At 37.5% G+C, this 24,423-nt stretch overlaps 2 protein-coding genes across 3 annotated transcripts; one reads left to right on the forward strand and one right to left on the reverse strand.

Annotated features, from left to right (window-relative positions):
* Positions 1 to 206: 206 nt before the first annotated feature.
* LOC132982263 (CD48 antigen-like) lies at positions 207 to 4,341 on the reverse strand. The gene is made up of 5 exons (XM_061048641.1): positions 3,848 to 4,341; positions 3,284 to 3,583; positions 1,840 to 2,097; positions 1,611 to 1,743; positions 207 to 1,488 (listed from the first exon to the last, which is right to left on the reverse strand). Exons 1-4 carry the CDS (start codon positions 3,882 to 3,884, stop codon positions 1,622 to 1,624), a joined length of 717 nt encoding a protein of 238 aa, XP_060904624.1. The 5' UTR covers positions 3,885 to 4,341; the 3' UTR covers positions 207 to 1,488; positions 1,611 to 1,621.
* A 7,875-nt stretch (positions 4,342 to 12,216) lies between these two features.
* On the forward strand, positions 12,217 to 23,886 carry LOC132982270 (natural killer cell receptor 2B4-like). 2 transcript variants are annotated; one of them, XM_061048661.1, is made up of 6 exons: positions 12,217 to 12,442; positions 16,224 to 16,523; positions 19,609 to 19,905; positions 19,982 to 20,086; positions 22,026 to 22,087; positions 23,544 to 23,886. In XM_061048661.1, coding segments are annotated over exons 1-6 (909 nt in total). In that variant the 5' UTR covers positions 12,217 to 12,441; the 3' UTR covers positions 23,688 to 23,886. The 2 variants fall into 2 exon arrangements, with proteins under 2 accessions (XP_060904644.1, XP_060904637.1); XM_061048654.1 differs by having other exon boundaries at positions 12,219 to 12,429.
* Positions 23,887 to 24,423: the final 537 nt, after the last annotated feature.

Below are 24,423 nucleotides of genomic sequence, written 5' to 3' on the forward strand. Positions count from 1 at the left end.
CTTGTTGATAGACAACTTATCAGTGTTAATAAGATGATTCATTTCAGTAATAAGACTACAACAGGTTCATGCCTTATAAAGACTAATACATCCTTTATATGCACTTTTTTAATAAAACTCCTTTGTAGGATCTAAAGTTTTTCAAATTGTATTTTCAGGAACCTCAGCATTGCAGTATTTTAGCTTTCTTGAAATAAACACAACGATGAGCTTTCTTACTTTATTTATATTGTTTTTTGGTACATACATCAATATTACATTCGTCAAGACAAGAGAAGGTCTAGAACAGTGGGTGCAGATGTAATGATGAAAGGTGACACAAGAGAGCGCTGTTTCACTGCACTGTGAAAAGAAACCATCAGACACATGTTGTGGGTCATTAGATACTGAAACCACTCCTCAACACTAACACTGCACATATTTATATAAAATATAAAGAAAATCTGTTTGTTTCATGTGGTATCAGACAGAGTCTCTGGTTAGAGTACTTTTCATCTGTTTGTTTGTTTTGTTATTGCAGAGTGTGTACTGACTGTGACTACAGGAAACAGACTTATAAAATGTATTATTATCTCCTTACTACCTGCAAACAATATCAAAACATGTGCAATTGCTAAATCCATTGGAAAAACTTTCTTTGGAGTTCATGTTTCCTGAAAAGATTTACTTATTGTTTTTCTAATAATTCTATAAATGATGTCTGTACCTGCAAAATTATAATGCTCCTACCTGCAGGATTGTAAATATCACATTTTCTACAACAAATAAAGGAAAAATGTGCCAGGAAAAAGTTCAATCTTTTAAATTAAAGTGGTCTAACAATGACAAAAAGCTTGATTGCTTGCTCTCTCTCTGTCTCTCTCTCTCTGTCTCTCTCTCTCTCTCTCTCTCTCTCTCTGCCTCTCTCTCTCTCTCTCTCTGTCTCTCCCTCTCTCTCTCTCCCTCTCTCTCTCTCTCTGCCTCTCTCTCTCTCTCTCTCTCTCTCTCTCTCTCTCTCTCTCTCTCTCTCTCTCTCTCTCTCTCTCTCTCTCTCTCTCTGACTTCTGAGCCTGTCAGGCACAAAACAAGAGCTTTAAGTGAACATACAGTATTCAAGGCAATTGCAGTCTGATTTGTGTGGGAAGGATCTGGAGCAATTTTTTTTTAATCCAGTTTTCAACTCTCTTCCCCTTCTTTGACTTTAATATGTTGATATGTTTTTTTATTATTATTGCTGGTGATATTAATCTGGATAAGTGTTTTACTTTTTTTCATGTTTTCAATATTCCCAGTCTCAAATGTTTACTTTTCATTTTTAGAAGTCGTACAAATCAAACACTACCACATGTCATGTCACGTTCATTATCAATTCCATTTCCCACTTTGGATCAGTCTATGCATCTGTTGTTCCTCATCTGGTGATGCCACATTCACAAAGCACTGCAGGATGTCATGGCAGCTACACAAACCTCAGTCTGGAGCTTCCTCACATTTCACGACTGTTTGCATCTGTGAGGATCGAACACAAATACAGAAAGAGGTGAATGATAAATATTTAGAATTAGTGATTTTTGTGATAAATCGGGAATAAAGCAAGGTGTATGTGTGTGTTTGTGTGTCTGTGTACTGACATGATTGTAGATCAGCCGTCAGTCTCTCTCTTTCGCTTTCTCTTCATGTTCGTCAAAAGGATGCAAACAGCAAAAGCAACCCAAAACACCAACACAGGAGTCAGGAACAACCAGGACTGTGTGTTACTGCCACCTGTCAGAAACATTTGTCACCAACATCAGTAACATAAACATCATGACTCACTGAGAAGATGAACATTCACTGGTTCTACTTGTGTCGTTGTGTCACCTGGACTGCAGATGTTCCTAACATCGACATGAAGAGTCTTATTTTCAGCAGGGTTGGCTGCCACACATCTATAAGATGAGTTGACATCATGTCTGTGTACAGTGAGAGGCAGTGAGAGAGCAGAGCTGCTCTGGTGTATTATTTCCTCATCTTTGTACCACAGCAGAATCGTCTCTTCAGTCTTAGTCACCAAACACAGAAAGGAGCAGCTCTCTGTGCTCATGTTCAGAGCTTCCACTGCAGGAGCTGCTACAGACTCTGGAGAAGAAAATAACAAGTCAACGTTTTCAGGAGGGTGTTGATGTTTTAAAACCAGAGTTATGCCACAAAAAGTAGTGACATTATTCTTTTAATAATGTACATTATGCTTTTATGTTGATCTACCCAGACTCATCACGGTCGTCAAACTAGAACAAGAAATAAGTTGGCTGCAAGGTGAAACTGACCCCAAGTAACCGTGAATAAATAAAGCTGGACTTTAACTGTTTATGGACATTTAGATTTTTTTTTTTGTTAATCAGTAGATCATGATCTATCATTATAATATTGACTTTCTAAGTATATTGTAGATTTACCATTATCATGAGCCACACATTGTATCGCACCATATCGTACAATATTGTTTCGTATCAAATTGTATTGTAACTTAACGTGAGTTACCCTGACATGATCCAAAATGTCTGCTGTTCATTTTGACAAATATTGTTTACTCCATAATGAAAAAAAAACCTGGGGCTTGAGGGTTCTATTTTATGTTTATTTGTATGTTAATGAAAGTTTTTATGATGACCAAAAATCTGGTTTATGTAAAAGAGATTACGCTATTGAGATCAAATCAGGAATTTTACACTTTAACAGTCTCTGCAGAAACAAACTGATGGTCTTCATCATTCCTTCAAGCTCTGAAACTCTGAAGATTTCTGCTAAATTTGAGGCAATTTTCTTGTAGAAGTTACACATCTGTAGCAACTACAACATTTAAGTTACAGATTTTTGATGTTTTATTGATCACGACAGTTGGTTAAATTTAGCATAGGACTGAATATTCATGCAAAGATTTATTTTCATTACATTTCCTGGTGGCAAGAAGTAGATTATGGTTATTATTATTATTATTAATAATAATAATAATAATAATAATAATATTAATATCAACATTTGTAATGACTGAGTTGCTTGATCTTTCCACTGGTCAGGATCCAGACATTATACTTATTCAAACATTTACTTTGCCCACAGCAAGCGACGCTAGATATTTGAAAATACCCTTTAAAATAACAACCACATTTAAACATTTTTCTTTTTCAATACTATTTTGATCTCTTGTGATTTAGGCAGGCAATGCTATATATCCGCTCAAATAATGTAAAAATATATGGACTGCTGAGGTCACTAATAGGGCTAGGATGCCAATGACTGGAGTGAGTAAATACATGTTACTTACCATATACAGTGAGTTTATGACTTCTTATGGAACTAAATCCTTTTATAGGATCAATACCATAAACACCAGAGTCCTTCCGCTTTAGTCCTCTGATTGTGAAAAGACCAGTTTTGTTGTTCCATAAAAGTCTGTCCTTGTAAGGTTCCTCCAATATATCTATTTTTTTGTCCTTCACTTCAGCAATGTTACTTCTTTGAAATATAAGAAGTCCATTCTCCAGAGGATCAGGAAAAGTGATGGATCCTCCCTTAACGCCTGACTGGTGACTCTTCAACTTTACAGCAGCAGATGAGACGATCACTGTAAAAAATAAGTTAGTTAGTTAGGAGTTAGTTCTTTTTTAGATACGTTTTAATAATATAATAAATTAAAAGTTTTAAGGAAATAGATAAATATCTTACTGCATCTTTTAAAGACAAGGACACCAGTGCAGTGTAAGTTAAATACAGTAACATAGATAGCTCAATTTATGGCCTTTAAAATCTACTAAACATATAATATAACAGTTCATTAGACATGATCAGGTGAAATTACATTTACAGGTATGTGCAGAAAAAAAGTCACCTAATAAAAAGATGATGATCCTCAGGTGTAACTTCATTGTTGTTTTCAGATGTCAGACCCGTTCAGCACTCAGGAGTGTGTGAAACCTGCTCAGGTCACAACCGAGCAAAGACCAAAATAAAAGCTAAGCTTCTTCTTTAAAAAGTGTAGCTTCCTGCTTCATAACAAACAAGAGGTTCAATTCCACATGAAGCTTCTCAAATAACTCAGGGTCCTGCTGTCAGAGCATGTACCAAAGAACAAAACTTATTTGTGTCCTTGTTTTTTTTTTATGATGTCAAAGTAATATTCATATCACTTTTATCTTTAGTGTGTGTAATTCAAACTCTTGTTTAATCAGGGGTTTTCTCACAGGAATATTACAGTCAGCAATATTTATTGACATCACACGACTCACGCGAAGGTAACCTTTTATGGTAACAAAATTCAAAAAGGGTATAGGCAGATAATCAACTTTCAACAATGACAGCCAATGGAGAGGCCCGCCTCAGTTGTAAGTGATCATTTGTGTGTATTTTCAGGATTTACAGCTGAAAAAACTCACTGCCATTAATAAATAAGTAAACATTTGAAATTGGTCTACATATTTGCAGATTAGTTTACACATTTGTGGATCTTTTTACACATTTATGGATCTTTTTACACATTTGTGGATCTTTTTACACATTTGTGGATCTGTGTACACATATTCAAATAGTTTCTCCACAATAATAGCTCCATAATGATAAACAACTTTCCATCTATAGTACGACAATCACAAAATAGCATAAAGATGACTTGAATCACACAGCTACTTGCTGACTTTGCAGGGGTTACATTAAACCATATATATTTGATTGGCTGAATAGGAAGGAGACTTTTTTTTTTTTTTACATTTATATACAATGATAAATATTTGTGTGTGCATTGACAAATATTTCTGTGGATAGTCATTTATATAAAACATCGCATTAAAAGTATGTTCCTTCTGTGTGCATTCATGAATATTGAGACTTATCAAACTCCATAGTTTTCTGTAGCTCTAATAGAGATATAAAGGTGTAAATTCATAGCTTGCTGTAATATTTGTGCTCATGCTGCAGTAGACATTTAATATACCTGAGCTGTCGTGAAAAGCAGGCCCCAATTGGTTCACTTGAGGTTCTTAATTTTCTTTGCAATATTAAAAATATTGTTCTAAATGCAGCCCAATCAGTTTGAAGCCTGTATCTAGAAATGTCCCCAGCCCAGCAATAATCTGCTAGTATATGAGTGCTGTCTGTATGCCGTACTGTTGTATCTTAAAATAACACATTCTGTCGCCACGGTGGCTGACCTTTCTTACACCGTCTTCATTAATCTTAAACATCATATTATTGATGCAAGGCAGCTCTTATGGCTGAAACTCAAACAAATTACTACTGACTCACTTAGAAAGTTTGAAGTGTGCAAACAAAGTCTTTGTGAGACATGTGAGAAAGGAATCCTGTTCACTGTAGATAAACGACTGCAGCTTCTATGTCTAAAGGTGTGTTGTCTGCTCTGACCGATAAAATATCTGACACAAAACTAATGTTTGCCAGGGAGTCTTCACCCATTTGCATCATTAGAAACTTGGTAGTATTTTTGAATGGTTGTGCATCCCGCCCTCATTTCCCCTGAGACTGGAAAGATCTGTATTTCTTGGAGCTTCCGATGACGCAAAAATTGTCATTTTGCTAGTAGCTCTACGAGCCCCAATATAGCAATGAGGTGGCTGCTGCCAACAGGCCAGTCTTCTACCTCGGCAGCAGAAGACCGGCCTGTAGTCGACAGTGAGGACGAGGAGCCCAGGCCGGCTCGAGCTGGGGCAGACTGGTGGTGTCTGTGCTCTCACTGTTTGTCTATGAACACAGACATAGAGTCTGTTTTCTACCAGGAATTTCCAAGATACCAATTCCTTCAGGAAGAAATCTCGGAATCAGTTGAGATTGAAACGGCCGTATGTGTTTTAGTTAATGTCTGTAAATAGAGCACCCTAGCTTCAGTGGGAGTGGCCTGCGGTGCTGTGCATTCTGGGAGTTTTTGTCTTTCATCCACATGAGCCAAAAAGACACTTTCTGCCTTTTCTTGGTCAAGAAGGCACCAACTTCAAAATGTATTTCACATTTCTACTACATACATGATTCAATGTCAATACAGATTCATGTTTCAACGGGTGAAATATCCCTTTAACATCTTCAACATTAAGCATTAGTTCCACTTTATGAACCATAAATCCTTCTGCCTGTCAATGAGATTCTAAATCTCAATGAGGTTTTCCTAGTTAAAAACATATTCCATATGTACAGGGGCTGACCCACTGGGTCAGGTGACCTTGTGGATAATTGGCTTTAAGACCATATACCTTTGAGGTGGGGGTTGATAGCATAAGAGCACCTGTGCATCCTCATTGTCACTGATCATTTTGAATTGATCGTTTGTGTGAATTGAAAATGTGTGAGAAAGTGAGTTAGGAGAAGACGGTCTTTGCCACTTACTGGTGTGTAAGAGAGAGTGGCTGTTTACTTCATATATGCTGTTTTTCATGCTGTCAGCATTCAGTGTTTCTCACACTCCATGCCTTGCATATTATTCTGACGAGGGACTGACGCACCACAGGTTTGAAGCCTATCCAACTAAATCCGTGGATTGTGAGTACACAAAAATGTAATGTCGTAAAGGTGTTCACGAGTCATAGGAACATAAATTGTCTGTCCTAACCCCAAGAAGGGAAGCGGTTGTACAGCGTGTTTTGAAAACGTAAGCACACCATTCGATTAAAGAAAAGAGGCTACACAGCTAATGTGTGCAGATGCTCTAACCAACAGTCACTTCCTCATCATCAGTCGCAGGGGTTGCAACTTCCCGCGAGATTTGGTGAGATGACGAGTCACAGCCTTAACTGTGTTGGGTGTAGTCTGCAGATGCCCATTGAGGATGGACATGATAAATGTGTATTGGGTCTGTGAGAGAACCATACCACTTTGGCAAGAGAAAACTGTTCCTCAAGCATGAACTGCTTAATTTACCATCACAACCTTTAGAGGCCTGCTGCAGTGGGATGGGTTTGCAAGGTGTAAGCAGGTTTCTCCACCCACTGGGCCCCAGCAGGCTAAGCACCTCAAGGGGGCAGAGCCTGGATGTTACTCCTGGAACCCTCTTCCTGTCCCCCCTCTCAGGTCGATTTTGCCTGATTTTTATTTAGATTGAGGGGGATGAGTTAGAGGTTGATGTTCTAGGACAGTTGGGTTTTCCTTACACACAGGTTAGAATTATCTACCTCAAATAGATGGTTGTCTGCTATGCAGAATCAAATAAGTTTGCCTGTGCTGCGCTCCCGTATTTAACCAGACTAGTGCAGCCCTCGTGTTCCCTTTGGGCTCTTTGCTAGGGAAGCCTAGCTGACCAATTTTATGCAATTTAAGGATTAAAAAACACTATTCTTAAAATGATGTACTATTTGCCAGCACAGCCCTTAACAGAGTCCCTCCCCATCCTTCTTCAGGGGGACTAAGCCTCGCTAAGATGTTCTTTTTATACACAATCACACTACTAACCTTTCCAAGTTTACCTTATCAACTAAAATGTTCCATCAGCTGTTTTTTTACCCTTTCCCAACTTTTCCAATCTTGTGTTGCCACTGTCCCAACTGTTTGAAACATGTCAGAATGAAATTCAAAACAAAAACAAGTTTCTGTCACAACATTTAATAAATTGTCTTTGTGCAATTTCTATTTAATATGGAGTTTCCATGTATTTCAAAGCATAATACCAAAGAGAAGCTCTTTGTTTTTCTACAGAGTATATGATAGTCAACAAACCCTTCTCAGAAGAGTAAACAGGTATGCAAGGGGTTAAGCAACTGATGTGAGGGCTTAATGACCAAGAGAATTGACATTTCAACATTCACATCTCATTAGGCCTTCAAGTGTTTTTTGTACCAAATTTAAAGCATTTCTCTAAAAGGCTTCCCTGAGATATCTCAGTCTCACAAGTACAACTTGGGTGCCATATTAGGATATTACCTCCAGGCATTCCTGTGATATGAGGAGATCAGTTGTACCTTTGATCTGTACTGTGCCATATTTTTACAAAAACACTGCCCACAGGGGAGATCATAACCTGTTCTGAAGGACACCACATCAGTCATCTCTTCTGTCCTTTGTGGCTCTCATAAAACATTCTGAAAGACTTCTGAAGTGATGAAAATATTAGGTTACTTTAATAAGAGCATACTGTGTGTAAAAGCATTAAACACTTGACTAATCTTATTTTATATCAGTTATCTCACTAAAAACAGAAATATAATGAGCTTTCCTGTATATCCAAATCTGACAGGGTTTAAACGTGCAATGTTTTGGTTTTACAGCACCCACCCTTACCTTGTGCTTCACATTCATCACTTAACGACGTGTAATTTCAATCTGACCCCCAGATTTGCCCAACCTATGAACACACACAAGGATTTATGACAGACATTTGTTTGGCCTGTCTAAAAGGCAAAAAGAGCGTTTTATCTGTCCAATGTTTGTAATGCAGGTCAGCCTCCACATATGGAGCTCAGCGTAAGTTCAGACAGGAAGACTGGTTATATTCTTTCACAAATTCATTCATCCTTTCACTTCAACCTAAACTACTTCCTCTGTCTACCTGCTCTGGTGATCAGATCATAATGGGCGTTTATTCTTTAAGTAATTAACCAACCAGATTCGGGCACAAATTCTCTCAACCAATCATCCTGCTGCGGCAAAATGCTAAAACTGTTCTTTCTCTTCCACAGTCATTCTGTCATTTCAGGGCACCGCTGCAACTCACCACCGCCCCAGTCACCTCCATTCCAGCTCAGCAGAGTCCAGGTCCAGGTTCATTATAGCCTACATCCTCTTCACCACCACCAGTGTCTAGACTCCATAGGGGGGTATCCTATCCTGCTGTCGGCCTCATTACCCTTCAGAGTACATGAAGTCGTCACGATGGAGTCTAATCCCCCAAAGACTTTGCACATTCAAATCTAAATTGTTGCACATTTATTGTTTAATAAATAAGTCTCTCCTGATTGAACTGTCACAACTAGTCATTCAACAAGCAAAGACCTGCCAATGCCAAACCACCCACCCGATCTTCCAGTTTAAATGCCATTAGTATGTTTCACAAACTCTTTAAGTACAATTGTTGGTGTTTTATTTGCCCTAAAAATCCTACGTTTTCGCAAACTGTCCACTTAACAATGCCCTTATTAAAGGTTTCAGGGCATCTTAAGGCCATATTGGCTGCATTGTTGCTGTTTTAAATAAGCACACACTGATAATGCCATAGAAAACACTGAATTTGTCTGGTGTGTTTTCAAAACACAGTAAAATGTGATTTGTGTGAGCCTGTCAGTTGTTATCAAGCATAATTTGTTTGAGCAACAACGGAACAATCTTTCCATCAGCAGTGGGGGGGTGGGAACTAATAACAGATGGTTCCTGGAAGAGAAATGACACCCATGCACTCAGAATGAGATCACTTAACTTACAATCTACTTTGTTAAACCTTCACAGCTTTGAGGGAAACTCAAACCTCTATTTTGGGAGGAAATCCCCCTTATCATTCTCATATTCCGCTTGGTTTCAAAATAAACCATTATTATGGCTATGCAAAAGGAGCCGTTCCATTTTCCTTAAAATCCTTTCAAATGTGCCTGGATAACAATGAGACCCAGACATATGACTCAACCACAGTCACACTGGTTCATAGCAGAGTAATTGTGTTAATGATGTCATGTCATGAATCATGAAGGGTATCAATTCATATAAAGAAAGGGGAAAACACAAAAAAAGAGATAGGAGTCCTATCTTATCTAGGTCCGATTACATCCAGCCTGAGTTGTGTTTTTTTGTATAACCTGTCTGACAAGGGTTTCAGTCTGCATTCGGCTTTGTTTTGTGTTTTGCAATTTTTTATATTATTTCCTGGGTTTTGTTGTGTTTTGGTATTCACCCTTGTCTCTGGGTGCGTTCGAATTGTCATTTTTGCTGAGGAAGGTTCCTAACTGAGTGAAATGACCCGGAAGCATTTAAGTGGCGGCCATGATAAGAGCCGTTCGAATTCTCTAAAAGTTAAGGAAAGGTGGGTCAATGCCTCCTTTATAACCTCCTTTAGCATAGGATACACTAGACCATCCTTTACAAAGGAGATGAGATATGACGCCCCACAATTCCTTGCGGCCGCAACATTTAAAGCTAGTCGCGCATCCAACAGTTCACGGACATTAACGATGATCGTAAAGTGACACAGATCATGTAAGAGATAAAAAGATAAGAGACATTTTTATCAAGATGATGTTTTATTCAACATGTTTCATTCACTTAAGAATGCTTTGTGCAGTTGTACATTTGTATAAAACATTATGTGTAGGTTATATCTTACAGAAATGTAACAATTCATTTCATACAATCATATTTATGTTGATGTTGATTTCTGAGTGGACAGGAAGGTGATGGTTTCACTTTTGTTACTTGTAGCCTGGTAGTCTATATTTCTTTCATTTCAATCCCAACCTTGTGGTGATTAGGATTATTTCACCGGTAAGAAGACACAGGGGAAAGTTTTTTAGATGCGTTTTTTGTAGTCCATTTTCAGAACATTGTAGTTTCAACACAGCACACCCACGTCATTAACCTCCGCCGACCCGTCACATTTAAAGATGTCACCTAGTGGAAATGTGGTCGGATTGTCAGAGCAACGAGATCACCTTTCCCTAAGTCCTTTATGAATTCTCCTAACATCTTTCCTTAACCTCATGACGTTTTCCCCGGGGTTAAGGTGAAGTGGATAGTGAAAGGAGATAGGAGGGACAATTCGAACGCACCCTCTGTCTTTCAGATCCTGCCCCTCTTGTCCCTGCCTTGTGTGTCAGCTCCGCCCTGATTACCTCACCTGTGTCTCGTTGGGCCCTGATTGTCTGTGTATTTAATACCTGTGCCAGTTTGTTGCGTTCTCAGTGTACCCTTGTCCCAGCATTATATTATTCTTGATTATCGTGTATGACCATCGCTGCGGTTTTGACCTTGCCTTGCCTAGCCCTCTGGATTTGTTCATTATTGCCTTACCATGAACCGAACCCTGCCTGGGTTAAAGGACTGAATTATAACATTCCCTCTGAGTCTGCTTTTGCTCCATACTGTGAGTCTTTGTGTCACTGTCAGCACAAACTAAAAAAAAAGTTTAGAAGCAGGGTCCAGTGATAAAGAACAGAAACAACTGTATGCTTCCCACAAAGCTTCTGCTTTCATATTTTTGCTGTATGAACTTGTAATTATAGTCTCCTTAAAGTTGCTCCACAATACTGTTTTTTTCTGTGATTTGTTGCATTGGACTGATCAGGCTTTAAGCCCTAACATTGAAATATAATGCTCTTTTCTTTACCTGATTAATCCTGAACTTGCAATTTAACATTAAAAATATTACTATTGCTATCTGTTTCCCCGTGTGCTGCAAGTGGGAACAAAAAACCACCTGTCACAATAAGTCTAACTATGGTCTGTGGCATCTCCTCTCAATACTAACAGCCCACAAGTGGAACAAAATGTTAAAACATATATCTATATATGCCTGCATGTAGTGTGAGAAACAAAGAGGAAGTCTTCTCTGTGGTCGGTTTTAGAATTGAAAGCGAGCTATACATGTTTTTTTGTGTCATGCTGTGGTTGACTGGATGGCTCCTCTGGTTGTGTCTGGACAGCATTTATTTTATCTCAGCATTTATTCTGAAGTATAGCGTGACAGAAAGATGTGTGGTTTCAGTCACAGGGAACCACAGGTACAGAAAACCTGCTGCAGTGTGGAAAGAGCGTTGTGGGTCTTCACAGACAGTAGTGCTTCAAACATGCCGTGAACTGGAAACTGAGGCTTAAACAAAGAAGCAGAAGTCTAATGAAAGTTTGTATTCCTTAATAGTGCTAAATGCAAGTTGTCTTTCTTGAATGATTGCAAAAGGAAAAATCATAAATATATTTATCTGTAAACGACATATTAGCTCATATTAATGTTGTATTTCTCACTGGCCAGTCTTAGCATATTTCATTAATTCCACTGTGAGGAGTCTTTGATACATTTTCAAACAGTCCCAGTTTAAGACTAATGTACTTATTTGTCTAACGGACAATAAAAGTGTAGATGACACTTTGTCATCAGCGGGTGCAAAAACAAGCAAAAAATTCTCAGATGGCTTAACAATATAGTGTTGAATTAGCAAATAAAATGAAATGAAAAAAATCAATTTGGTCTTGTTTATTGATTGCAGAAGTCTTAGTGTAATATAAAGCTGTAACATGAAATTAGAATTCCCTGTCTCTTTAATTGCCCCTCCCTCTGTCCCTCTCTCGCTCTCTTCTCACTTGCTCCTCTTTGCTCTCTCTCGCTCTCAATCGACTATTGTTCACTAAAATTGTGTTCAGCAACTTCCCTGTTTGTAATCTGGAACCGGAGGACCGAGGGACTTTGGGTGTCAGATAAAAGCAGCTTTTACTGATCACAGGATGTATGTCTTCATGTTACTGTAATGGAGTTGCAGATGACGATCATCTTCATCTTTTTATGTAAGTTGACACAGTAAGTGATGCATGTATTTAAGATGATGATGTTTACCCCCGTCTTGGACAATGAGAAACTCAACTAAAGACCTTTCTGATTTCTGTTTGTACGAGAAGATTATTTCATCTAATGCACCTACAAACGGTTTTACACATCAAGAAAGTAAAACAGAATTGATGCAGAGCAACAACATGTGTAAAATACACTGTAAAACCCAAACAACTCAATAAAATAGTTGAAACTCATTACATCAAAAACCTTAAGTGATACTAACTCTCTTTTGTATGTTACAGTAACATTTATTAAGTACATTTTACTTGTTTAGTTTTTACTGTACAAATAAAAGTTTTTACTTTTACTGCAAACTCTTTTTTTTTTTTACTTTACTATAAATGATTTATGATTTGTGTAAGTAATTGGTGACATTATACATCAACTTAACATTTTGAAGTTTTATTGAGCTGCAAAAACTGTCCTATACTGTAATTAAAAACAGATTTATTCGTAATTAAGTGTTCCCCATCTTGAGACATTTTTAAGATCAGACTGAAGCCACACTTTTTAGCCCCCTAAGCATTTCAGTGCCTTAAGATCGCCCACCATTCCACCCCTTAGTTTCCTGTGGTCCCAAAGGTCGAATGTGTATGTTTCTTCATCCTATTTTACTTTCACCATGATCTGCTAATTTTGTATATGCATGTTATCTTACTGTTCAGCACTTTGGTCATCTCTGGTTGTATGTATTTGATTTGAAGTGGAAATACTCTATCATCTGCATAAAGTTCAATTTGACAGTTGGAACAAATTTGTGGATGATCCTTAATAAAAATACATAACAGTAACAGACCTAAGGGAGCATTAAGGTACACCTTTTCCATGATCATAAATCTGATTGCATGTCTTGAAGAGCGACACACACTGATGTCTGTGATGAAGGCAAAAATAAAACTTAAACTGCTTACATGATAAAAAGATTAAAGACAACCTCAGATTAAAAATAAAAACCGACCACTGCTACTCCATGTTTAGTCTGAATCTGAAGACAGTAAGGGAGCTGTATAGGAGATCAGAGTTTTGGCAGCTCTGCTCGGTTTGGGAAAGTTTAACAGGCGGGGCTTCATTGGTGATATCAGGGGTTTTCCATCCAACTGTAATCATGTAAATTTAAACAGTTTACACCAAACAGTCCGTTGCAAGACAAGCTGTCCAAACAGACCGTTTATAAATTACAGGAAGTTCAAAACGTTTGCCATAAAACTGACGCTGTGGAGGCAACAAATCCTCTACATCCAGACTGTCTATCATTTTTCACTTAATAATTGACACCTAAAAGGACAGCTTAGACCACCATCACTGGACAAAGATTACTTACTATAATTTAAGCTTTTTCATGTGTTTTGCAATACAAATATTAAGGTCTACAAAAGCCAATGATTTGACTATTGAAGTAATCATTACATCCCATAATGATGTAATGCAATGTAAATGTTCTCTAGTCCAGTAAATGGAACAAAAACAGTATCTCTAGTTATCAGAGACTTTTGGCCTAGCTAAGAGACAGAAAGCTTACAGTATGCTTTAAAGATTCAAGTATCAGTAATCTTGCATAAGGTACGCAAACGCTAAATATATTGAGATACTATGTTTAACAACTAGGCCATGTCCATGTCCTCTTATTAAAAAAGTGATTTTTGGAAACAAAAATTCGGCCATGTTTCCTGTCTGCAGGAGCCTGAAGTAGTGATTTGTATGTGTATGTAATGTGAAATGAGCTAACGTGACCAAAAGTCAGGCCTCCACATTGTCCAATAATTACTGATAATATACATCAGAAGGGCAGCATCTATCTCTGACAATGCTTCTAGTAATATAGACGATTAACTAAGCTTGTAAAAAACTTTAGCTGTTAGCTACAAAGCTTACGGTATTATAGTAAGATTCAAAGTCAATAACATGGCAAACACTTAAAAAGAAAAGATTTTAACTATTTTAAAAATGTAAACTAGCTATCCATCATTTTTGTTATTCCCAAGTCATTATCAAGATTTTTTTAAATAAAGGCTTTTTAAATAAATGTGATTTATCCATGATTTGGACTTGAGTCACAGTCTTGCAATTTATGCTCGCTCAACCCATCTGGCTCTAGACCTTCAAGTGACATCCACCCTTTTAATGCTGGTATAAATTTAGGTACCACCTCAAATCTCAGCCTCTTCTTATAAACCATTTAATGAAGAACCATCTATTCCCCCATTTTAGATACTGTTCTGTTATTTTCTGGTCTGACACTGTGCAGTTTACCGCTTTCCTAACTATCTTGCATCTGAAACAACCATGGGAAGTTTCTACTAGAGCTTAATCCTTGATAGAGGTCACTGATCTCAAAGATCTGTACATCTACTACTACTTCATGGGGGTTCCAAAACTAATACAAGAGAGGTCTGGGAGCAGGGAGGCATGACATTTACAGAGGAGGGTTGGCAAAGGGCTTTAAGGACCCACACAAGCGCGCTTTGCTCGACTAGGTACTATACAGTTCAAAGTCCTGAAAAGGGTTCTCTTTACTAAAGCCAGGTTGTCTGAAATGAAAGTGTGACAGATTTCAAACATCCCCATGCAACTTAAATAACATGTCTTCTTCATGGTCAAAGTTATCAAACCTCTGGCGTAACTATTTTGAGACTATGGCCAAAATATTAAGGATTAAAAAAATCAAATCTGCCCTTTTGGTGCCTCATTGTGTAGCTCATTCACCTCTAAACAATTTATCTTTTACATCCTTTACATGCAGACAGGAAGTCTAATCAAGTCCCCTCAATCTCTCAGTGGTTTAAGAAAAAAAATCTTAAACTGAATAAGATAAGGAAAAAGGGCAACTCAGAGAGGTTTTTTGAAAAGTTGCTATTTTTTCACACTCAACACATTACAACTCAAGATCCTACCACCAGGCTGAAGTTCTATCATGATTTTCTTCTTACTTTCTTGCTACCTCTTCCTCTAGGCTATTATCTTTTTAGAGTTTAGTATTTAAATTAAAAATAGTTGTTGAATTGTATTTTCTCTTTACTTCAGAAAATTCCCTCATCATCGTAACAAAATGATATAAAAAACAATGTATAATATTGTCAGTGGATTATTTGACTTTCCCCTTGTTGCTATGGTTACTTGTTGTGTATAGGCAAATACATTTTGCCAGAGCCACTTACTGTGGCAATGAAACAGAGTTTCATTGGAACAAATTACCATGTGTACGTTATTCAGAATTACTGGACACCTTGATGTCTATCACAATCAAGTATTCACCCAGCCCATGGGAACTTTAACCTGTGGAAAAAAGGAGGAGTGTCAGTGATTATAATTCTTCATAGGTTCCCTAAAAGCGACTCTTTTCACATATTTGGTCATGTGGTCCTGTGTTGATATTTAAACATCCAGGTTGTAGCTACTTTAAAACACTCCCTCAGAGGAGACAATAAAGCTGTGTCTTTCAGATGTTTTCTATCTGACAACTGACTGAGCAAATACAGTTTTAATTTGTTGTAATGCCTAACACACAGATTATGCTGCTTTTAATAAAGTTCAGATGTTTTTTTGCATGTATTCAGTTTGTAACAAAATGGTTTCAGGTGGAGAGTAAATGAATCCTTACAGGAGAAATGATTGAAGAAATGGATTCCCTCTTCTAAAACATTTTTTTAAAGATTGTGAAAGGTATTGTTGAACTCTGATGAGGTAATAGTCAGTGGATCCCCTCCATACACTCACTAAAACTGTTTCACCTCTCTCTATATCTTTACAGTGATCGTCTCATCTGCTGATGTACAGTTGAAGAGTCACCAGTTAGGCATTAAGGGAGGATCCATCACTTTTCCTGATCCTTTGGAGAATGGACTTCTTTTATTTGAAAGAAGTAATATTGCTGAAGTGAAGGACAAAAAAATAGATATATTGGAGGAAACTTACAAGGACAGACTTTTATGGAACAACAAAACTGGTCTTTTCACAATCAGAGGACTAAAGCAGAAGGACTCTGGTGTTTATAGTATTGACCCTAAAAAAGGATTTAGTTCCATAATAAATCATAAACTCACTGTATATGGTAAGTAACATTTCCTTTTCCAGTGTAGAACAGTCTATTGGTGGTAAAATGTATTTATTGGCATCCTAGCCCCATTGGCTAGCACTGTCAACTCAAGGGTTTAAAACTCCTCAGAATTGTAAAGGGTATAGTCAGATATCTACTGGTTGTTGAAGTCTAAATCTATTTTAAAATAATGATTTTCTGCTGACTGAACAGTGAAGTTAACATATAAACAGTGCAGACACCAAGCAGCTGAGTCTTGGGAATTATAATAGCACGTACATATAGCATATACATTTTAGTTTGTCTCTTGACTTTTTGTCTCTGTTTGTGTTGTATTCTATTTTCTGTGTATGAATGTTCTTTGGTGGGACTTGTCTGTTTGGACAGTAACGGTGCTGTGGAAAATAATTTCCCCTTGGGGACAATAAAGTCTAAAAGTGAAATGTGTAACACAACTGTAAAGAACAAACTACTGAGACTAGCAGTATGAGTGTGCCATGACTATCAAGTCATCTCACCAAGTGTTTGCATGAAGAAACCTTTGAAGGCATGAACTCTCTGTAGGTCTGATTGTTACTGACCAAATAGCTGGTGGACTTTCCAAATAGAGAGACTGGATATTTATGATATATAATTATTTTATGTAGACAATTCAAATAAAACCATGGTTCTGGAAGCTCTCCGCTTTGTACTTTGAGAGTCACATGGTGTTTTTTCACCACTTGCTGAACTCTCCATGTAATCCTTAATGACTTATTGACCCAGTATTTCATTTTGTCAGCTCATCCTGCATCAGCCCTTTCACACGGACCCTCCTTACATCTAGTTTCCGCTCTGGAATGTTTGACCTCAAGCTGCACTTAGACTTAATGGACTGTGTTCATAAAGCTTCCCAGTACAAAGAGTTGCTCCTGGTGATGAAAGTCTAAGCAAATGTCTTGAATCATGATTATTTTCTAAGAATTTCCCCTTAATATTAAGAATGGTAACATAAAAGTTATACATGATGCATCTTAACCGTTAAGAGCATAGTGAAAACTAATAGGAGTGAGGAGTTCTTTTTAGATGCTGAAGAGTTTCTCAAGCAGAGGAGAAAATGACTGAAAGACAGAGTGGAGATGTTCTCAAACACTGAATGACAATGAGTCATTGAATGATACAGATCGGATCATGCAGGTATAATATTTGTTGTAGATATCACTAGAGATGTGCTTCTATCATGTGAGCATTATATTTTACTATCGCAAGTTACTGCACAAGCGTGTTGTTTTCAAACATTTTGGAGGCAACTTATTTTTCTAGGACTCCTTCCCAGATTTCTTTTTGGCTTAGTTGCAAGCTCTCTGAGAGTATTCTCAAAATGTTTGTGAATAAGGACACGCGTAGCCTATGCAAATAAATCACCACTAGATACATGGTGGTCTTAACATTTTATCTGCACGTGGGAGAAGAACAGCTTCAGTCAACAGAAGTATGCTAGCTATGTTAAAACTACTTATGCTTATCTACTCCCACATTTGTTGCCAGCTGGACATCAAAATGGTTAAAAATTGTCTTCAGACTGGTCTCCACAAAACATTAAGCCAGATATTTTAATTATCATATATTAAGGCATCTAAACTTTTTTTACGGTAAACCAAACTGCAAATTCTTGCAAAGTACAACATAAATTATTGATAAATATTGATTGGAAATGACTTGAATAATTATTTTCTAATTTTTGGATTGTTCATTCAGCACATGAATTATCAACATTCATGTCCTCCTACAGACTCGTGTCTGACTTGGAAGGTTCTTTTAACAGCAAAAGGACCTGAATGCAGATGGTAAAAAGCAGAACATTGCATGAAAGGATTTACTATAAGAAAATGTACAGGCAGGAATATTGATAACAGGTGATTGGCAGGTAAGAAAGCAGGCAGGTCCACATTTAAGTTTTAAAAACTCAAAGGGGAGAATAAAAAACAATAAAGCAACATAAATAACAGGGGAGAAAATAGTCAATGTTCCACTATGATTGCATTGAGTCTGATTTTAGAAGTGAATACATGTGAGCAGAGAAGGTCAGTCAACCAAAGAAGTGATAAGAAGTCAAAACAGGTGTGTAGAGGGGGGAGTTAGGGGAAGTCCGAGAGGTTGAGGAGAAGGAGGACAGTGATGGACAGCGTCATAGTGTAAAAGATCTAAACAGCCTCACAATAGAACTCTTGTTTTGTTATCTATTGGACACATTACTCAACATAAACTTCAGTTGTTCACTTTACATTATGTCAATCTTCAGTTTTAGAGGTTCATGAAAATCACCCTAACCTGTTGTAGCAGCTGCATTTGTTTGGTTAAATGAAGCGTGGGAGTTTCAATATAACTAATCAGAAAACAGTTGCACCTGGGAGGCAAGTTAACAATCATGAAAGATGTTGCAGTATAAGTAAAGGGTAACTTCTTAGTGTCCGGTTCCTAAGTGCCTCTCAAACAGGGTGTGGTGGGCGCTCTCAGAACCGTTCATTGTCTTGGTATTGCACAGCGAGAAAGTGTATCTGCGTCAAGCTGTGCACAGCGGTCAAGTTTGCTGAGAATTACCTGCTGTGTTCTCACATCAGTTCAACCTGACATCATATGGAAACATTTAGGCTACAAGGGGGTTTCTTCAAGTGTGAAAGCCCCATTAGTGGTTGTTAAGTGAAGCTCCTCCTGCCAATTGATACTCCTGTCTTGGTGGTGTAAACACTCCCCCACCCCCAACGGGTGTGCTCAAGGCAAAAAATGTAAACAATCTTCCGATCAGGAACCTCCTTAAATCCTGAAGAGTTCGAGCAAAATGATTGTTAACTTAGTGAGAACATTGGTAAGTGAACACAATCAGGAAAATCCACCAGAAATATAATCCATTTAATTAAAAAGTCAAAACCAAAGACTTACATTTCAAATGATGTAGATTCTTAGCATCTTGTATTGTAGGCTACAGTTAATGAAGTTATAGCATTAAATCCCCCAGAATATGTTATTCTGTTGACTCATATAACTATGATCATATATTGAAGTGTAGAGTGCTCAGTCTAAATGTTAATTATATTTTCTTATTCTTTTTTTTCTTCTCCAGAGTCTGTAGCAGCTCCTGCAGTGGAAACTCTGAACGTGAGTGCAGAGAGCTGCTCCTTTCTGTGTTTGGTGACCAAGACTGAAGAGACGACTCTGCTGTGGTACAAAGACGAGGAAATAATCAACCAGAGCAGCTCTGCTCTCTCACTGCCTCTCACTGTACACAGACATGATGTCACATCATCTTATAGATGTGTGGCAGCCAACCCTGCTGAAAATAAGACTCTTCATGTCGATGTTAGAAACATCTGTGTGGAACTTAACTCAGGCAGCAAGAGTGACCTCAACACTAGACGCTGTAAGACTTATTTTAACTCCCACATAATAGCTGTCACCTGTTCTACTTTTTCATCATGAATGTTTTGTGTTGACAGATATGATCATAATTCCTATCGTGTTGGCCGTGATTGTTATACTTGTTGCCCTGTTCATCAGATGGTTTGTCCTCAACCACAAGAAGTCAACCATACAAACACAAGGCAGGTATATGTTTTCATTATCTTTGCCTAAAAACATGTAGGAATTAAATGTATGCATCTATTTTTACAGATTTTTCTAAATATTTGGTAACCTTGTCAAAACTTATCCTTTATTTTAGATGTCTCATAACATTATCTGAGCGTATATTTGATTCTGATTGGCTGCAGGGCCACAATAATGTCTAACAAAGTGGACGCCTTTTAATAAGAGGAAGACTTCAACATTTCTTCTGTCATTTTAAGATGAATCTGTTAAAAAGAAACTGAGGGGAACTGCACATAGGAAGCCAACAGCATACAAAGTTTTCAGTCTTTCACACTTTTTCTATGATGAAAAGGTGACAGTAACACAGTAGACTGTGTCCACACTAACAGAATTGTATTTCTGTCTGAAAATGCTAAACTAGAATGAAAAAAATTAGAAATTCTAACCACGTAATTTGAATTTATAGATAAGCAAAAAAAAAAAAAATGTTGCTCACAGCAGCACTTTGGCTAATTACCCAATACCATTTCCTTCACTACGAGGACACATGCATTTGTAGGGATTGGAACATTTTCATTTTCTTTTTGCTGCTGAGAGCGAACTCTACATTTTCCTTGTACAAACACATGGCAGCTGGAGTTCTGCTTTCATAAGCCTGATAAAAAGATAAAGATGTGGACACAACAGAGCAAACAGCAGTTCATATAAAGCTCTCACACCTCGTGTCGTTTCAAAAGATAGATATTTCACATGGGCTCTACGTGATCCTGTCAGTTAAACTGTATGGTATGAATGTGTAAACATACAACCAAAAGTAAACAGAGGCAGCTGCTGGGCGTTTCCTGCCTTCCCAGAATCCAACAGGATGTTCTCCAAATATAATCACATAGGAAGTAACAGCGGATTGACTTGAAAAATAGGTTTCGAAAATGTTTTTTGTGGCCAACAAACTTTGATTCACTTGTCATTTTTTTGTTGATGCCATGTGTGTTAAACATCTTGATAAAATATATTAACACTACTTTTGAATTTAAGTATTCCCTGAAGTGGAGAAATTAAATCGAACATCATGCAGCTTTAGAATAAACCATGAGGTCTGAAGCTTCGAGACACTAATTAAGGTCTGTGAGTCAACAACATTAAAGGTAGTGACAGCAGGTTCTACACAAAAGTGAAGGTGATGATTTTTTTGTTTATACAAAGACAACAAGGTTTATAACTAGTCAGTTCTATGTCTCTAGAAATTCTAACAAAAATAACTTCCCAATTAACAAATGAAATTATCAAACTCAACACAGTTGATGTAATCTTTTAACATGGGGGGGACATAAAATAAAACACAAAATTAGGTTAAAAATGAGCTCAAATAAATGAATTCATCAAACTGATAAACCTTAAAGAATAACTCACTTCAGACGAACTTGACAGACAAAGGAGAACATGTCTGGTTGAAGCAGAATGAGCTTAAAGCTCTCCTGCTGTTTATAAAAGCTCTGATTGAGCTCAACTGTTTTATTGATTCCTGCCAGCAGTTGGGTGCATGTTTCTTTTTATAGTCTATGGTTTCTCCTCCCAGAGCTCAAAAGGGTAATCGAAGAAATGACAGATTTCAACAAGGAAGTTTTCCTCAACAATATGCATGCAATAGTTGTAAAAGTCGGGATCTGTTCAGTGCTACCAAAGAGATGAACACAGCATTAGACTGCTCATTTATCAAAGTGTTTTTCTGTAAAGCTCTTTAAAAACTCTAAAAGAATGTGTTTCTTCTTGACTCCTAGAAGAGCAAATGATGATGTTGATAAGATGTCTGTATTAAGACATGATTTGTGTTTAAACATCAAATGACATAATGACATTTTTCCAATTATTTGTTGCAAATCTTCAGCGGTTTTTGTTGTAATAAATTAAAATGTCACCTCACATCTCTAACTGTTTGTTTCTCTGTATGTTCAGTGAATAGAGACTCTGACGTGGTGTACTCAGATGTCCATATAAACGCAGACAGATGCAGCCAGGTTAGTACAAACACACACTCTGGGTGGTAAGACGGTTAAATGGTAAGATGCAAAGCAACGTTAGCATTGACATGTCTGGTTGAATCAACCTCCCACAAAGTAAATATATCATATCTGCATGACTCACTTTGCATGTGATGTCAAACATGTCTTTAATGTGTTTATCTTTATCCTCTTCAGTGGAAGCTGGCTGCATGCAAACTATGTCTACATATCTGCCAGACATGATTAGTTAGGCTATTCTAATGCAACTATGACTCGGATGTGTGGCAATTCAGATATTTTTTGCACCAGCAATACTTCATAATGTCGTAACACAAGAGGTTACATGAGGCACTGTGTGAAGTGAAATGGTCTTGTGTATACCAGAGTTCCAATGTTCCCTTCTTTGTGTGTTTAGACTCTGCATTGTCTAAGTACTTGTGGCATGTTTGCTGTTTATCATTCGCCTCTGAATGTATTGTGGGGGTGGCTCCTTTTCTGAATTTGCAGCACGATTCTAAGAAAATTATTTTTGGGCTGAGTAGCTCATAGATGTACAGGCCTGAACCAAGAAGTCAAGACAGACAGTTTAAAAATAACGCTAACTTCTCCATTTCCTTAATGACACAGGAAATGACCAATACCATGAGATTAAACAGGCAAAACATTTAAAAAGAGTCACGCAAGGACACAAAGTTTGATTGTTGGGCTGAGTCCAGCAGACTGCTCTCAGCTCTAATGATGGAAACATAGGGCGTGAGCAAACCAGACAAACCGGCGGGGGATGAGAGGAAATGGGCCAGTGATTATATAAGCGGTAAAGCAGGATGTGAGATAAAGAGTTAAGTACGTGGCAGGAAAAGACGAGAAGAGAGCTGCCAGGAAATGTAATGGCTTAGATAGTCTGACCATCAAAAAGACAGAACACACATACATCATTAATTGCATTATTAATATTGATAGTATTGGTGTTTTCTTTTTCATGAAATCCATGTACTCTTGTACAGTTACAGCTTAAAGAATGGTGGTAATATACAGTATCTTCACAGAGTTTTTCCTGATTTTGAAGTTTGTAGTGTAGACTCTACATAAGAATTCTTCTTAACTTAAAGTCTTCAAAAGTCCAGCAAGGGTCGTCTACACTGGTCCGAAAAAAAAAGTTAGGATACATAGAAAGTCTGTGACAAAATGACCCTACTCACTGTTACACACCAGTCTATAGGGGGGTAATGTAGTAAAAAGAAATGTCTCCATCCCCCTCAAATTTAATGAAGATTATTTATGATTGAATTAGAATAGTTCAATACCAATAGGAACTGTAGCAAATAATAATCAGACTTCTTAAAAAAAGTCTATAATTGAGCCTCTGGAACTGGAACAGCTGAAGACGGATCAGACATCTGAGCTTCAGCAGAAAGTATCTTCTTCTAATTCTTCATGCCCTTGCTCACTTCTTTTGTTTTTGTGCCTCCAGGGAAGAAATTTACCAGACTCATCAGAACCTGATGAACACCCCGGCTTAAGATCGGTGTACTACAAGCTGGGGCCGCATCCCCTGTCTCCTCCTGAAACAGATGATCATGTTTATGACCAAGCAACAAACTTCCCACATGCATGAGCAGCTTAGTGATTCCAGAAACAGAAGACACTATCAGTGTTTCAATATCAAGCAGCTACTTGTATTCAAGGTCATTACACAGTATGTGCTCAATATTCTGATTTCTATGCTGTCTCTTTTTGCAATTTATTTGTCGTTAACGTTTCAATGTTTTCATATTGCTTTGAATTAAAAGTGTATTAAAAAATCGTCCACACATCTCAAAGTGTCTTTAGTCCCTCAAGGCTTATGAAGAAACATTCTTGTTGGTGCGCAGTAAGGATCAAACACCATTAGTACATCAATAAGCCAGAAATGATTAACACTCTTCTTTCTGATTAGAAGAACTTTGTTACATTTATACCAGTACAGTTTGTTATGCTGCAGTGAGCCGCTTATATTTTTGTAACTCTTTTACAAGTTATGCTCGAATATTGGCCTATTTTTTGGAATGTGATTTTTGTACACCAAAACGTTGTAGCTGCCTTTGTGTGGAACATGAAATGTTGTTTTAATAGCATCTAATAATCATTTCACTTTTAAAAACGAAAGAGAATAATGACAACAGTAAAGAGCATTTGACTTGACTCCAGCCCTTGATTTCTCCAAAAGTCTGTTAGCTATCTGTCGATTGGTGCAAACACACACAACACATTGAGGACAGAATACCACTTCTTCTTCCTGCATTTGGGAAATGCAGCTGTGTTGATTTTTTTCTGGACTACGTTTAATTAAATATATTCTAGTATCAAAGTTT

Source organism: Labrus mixtus, chromosome 2 (genome assembly GCF_963584025.1).
Source record: "Labrus mixtus chromosome 2, fLabMix1.1, whole genome shotgun sequence".
NCBI classification, from domain to species: Eukaryota; Metazoa; Chordata; class Actinopteri; order Labriformes; family Labridae; genus Labrus; species Labrus mixtus.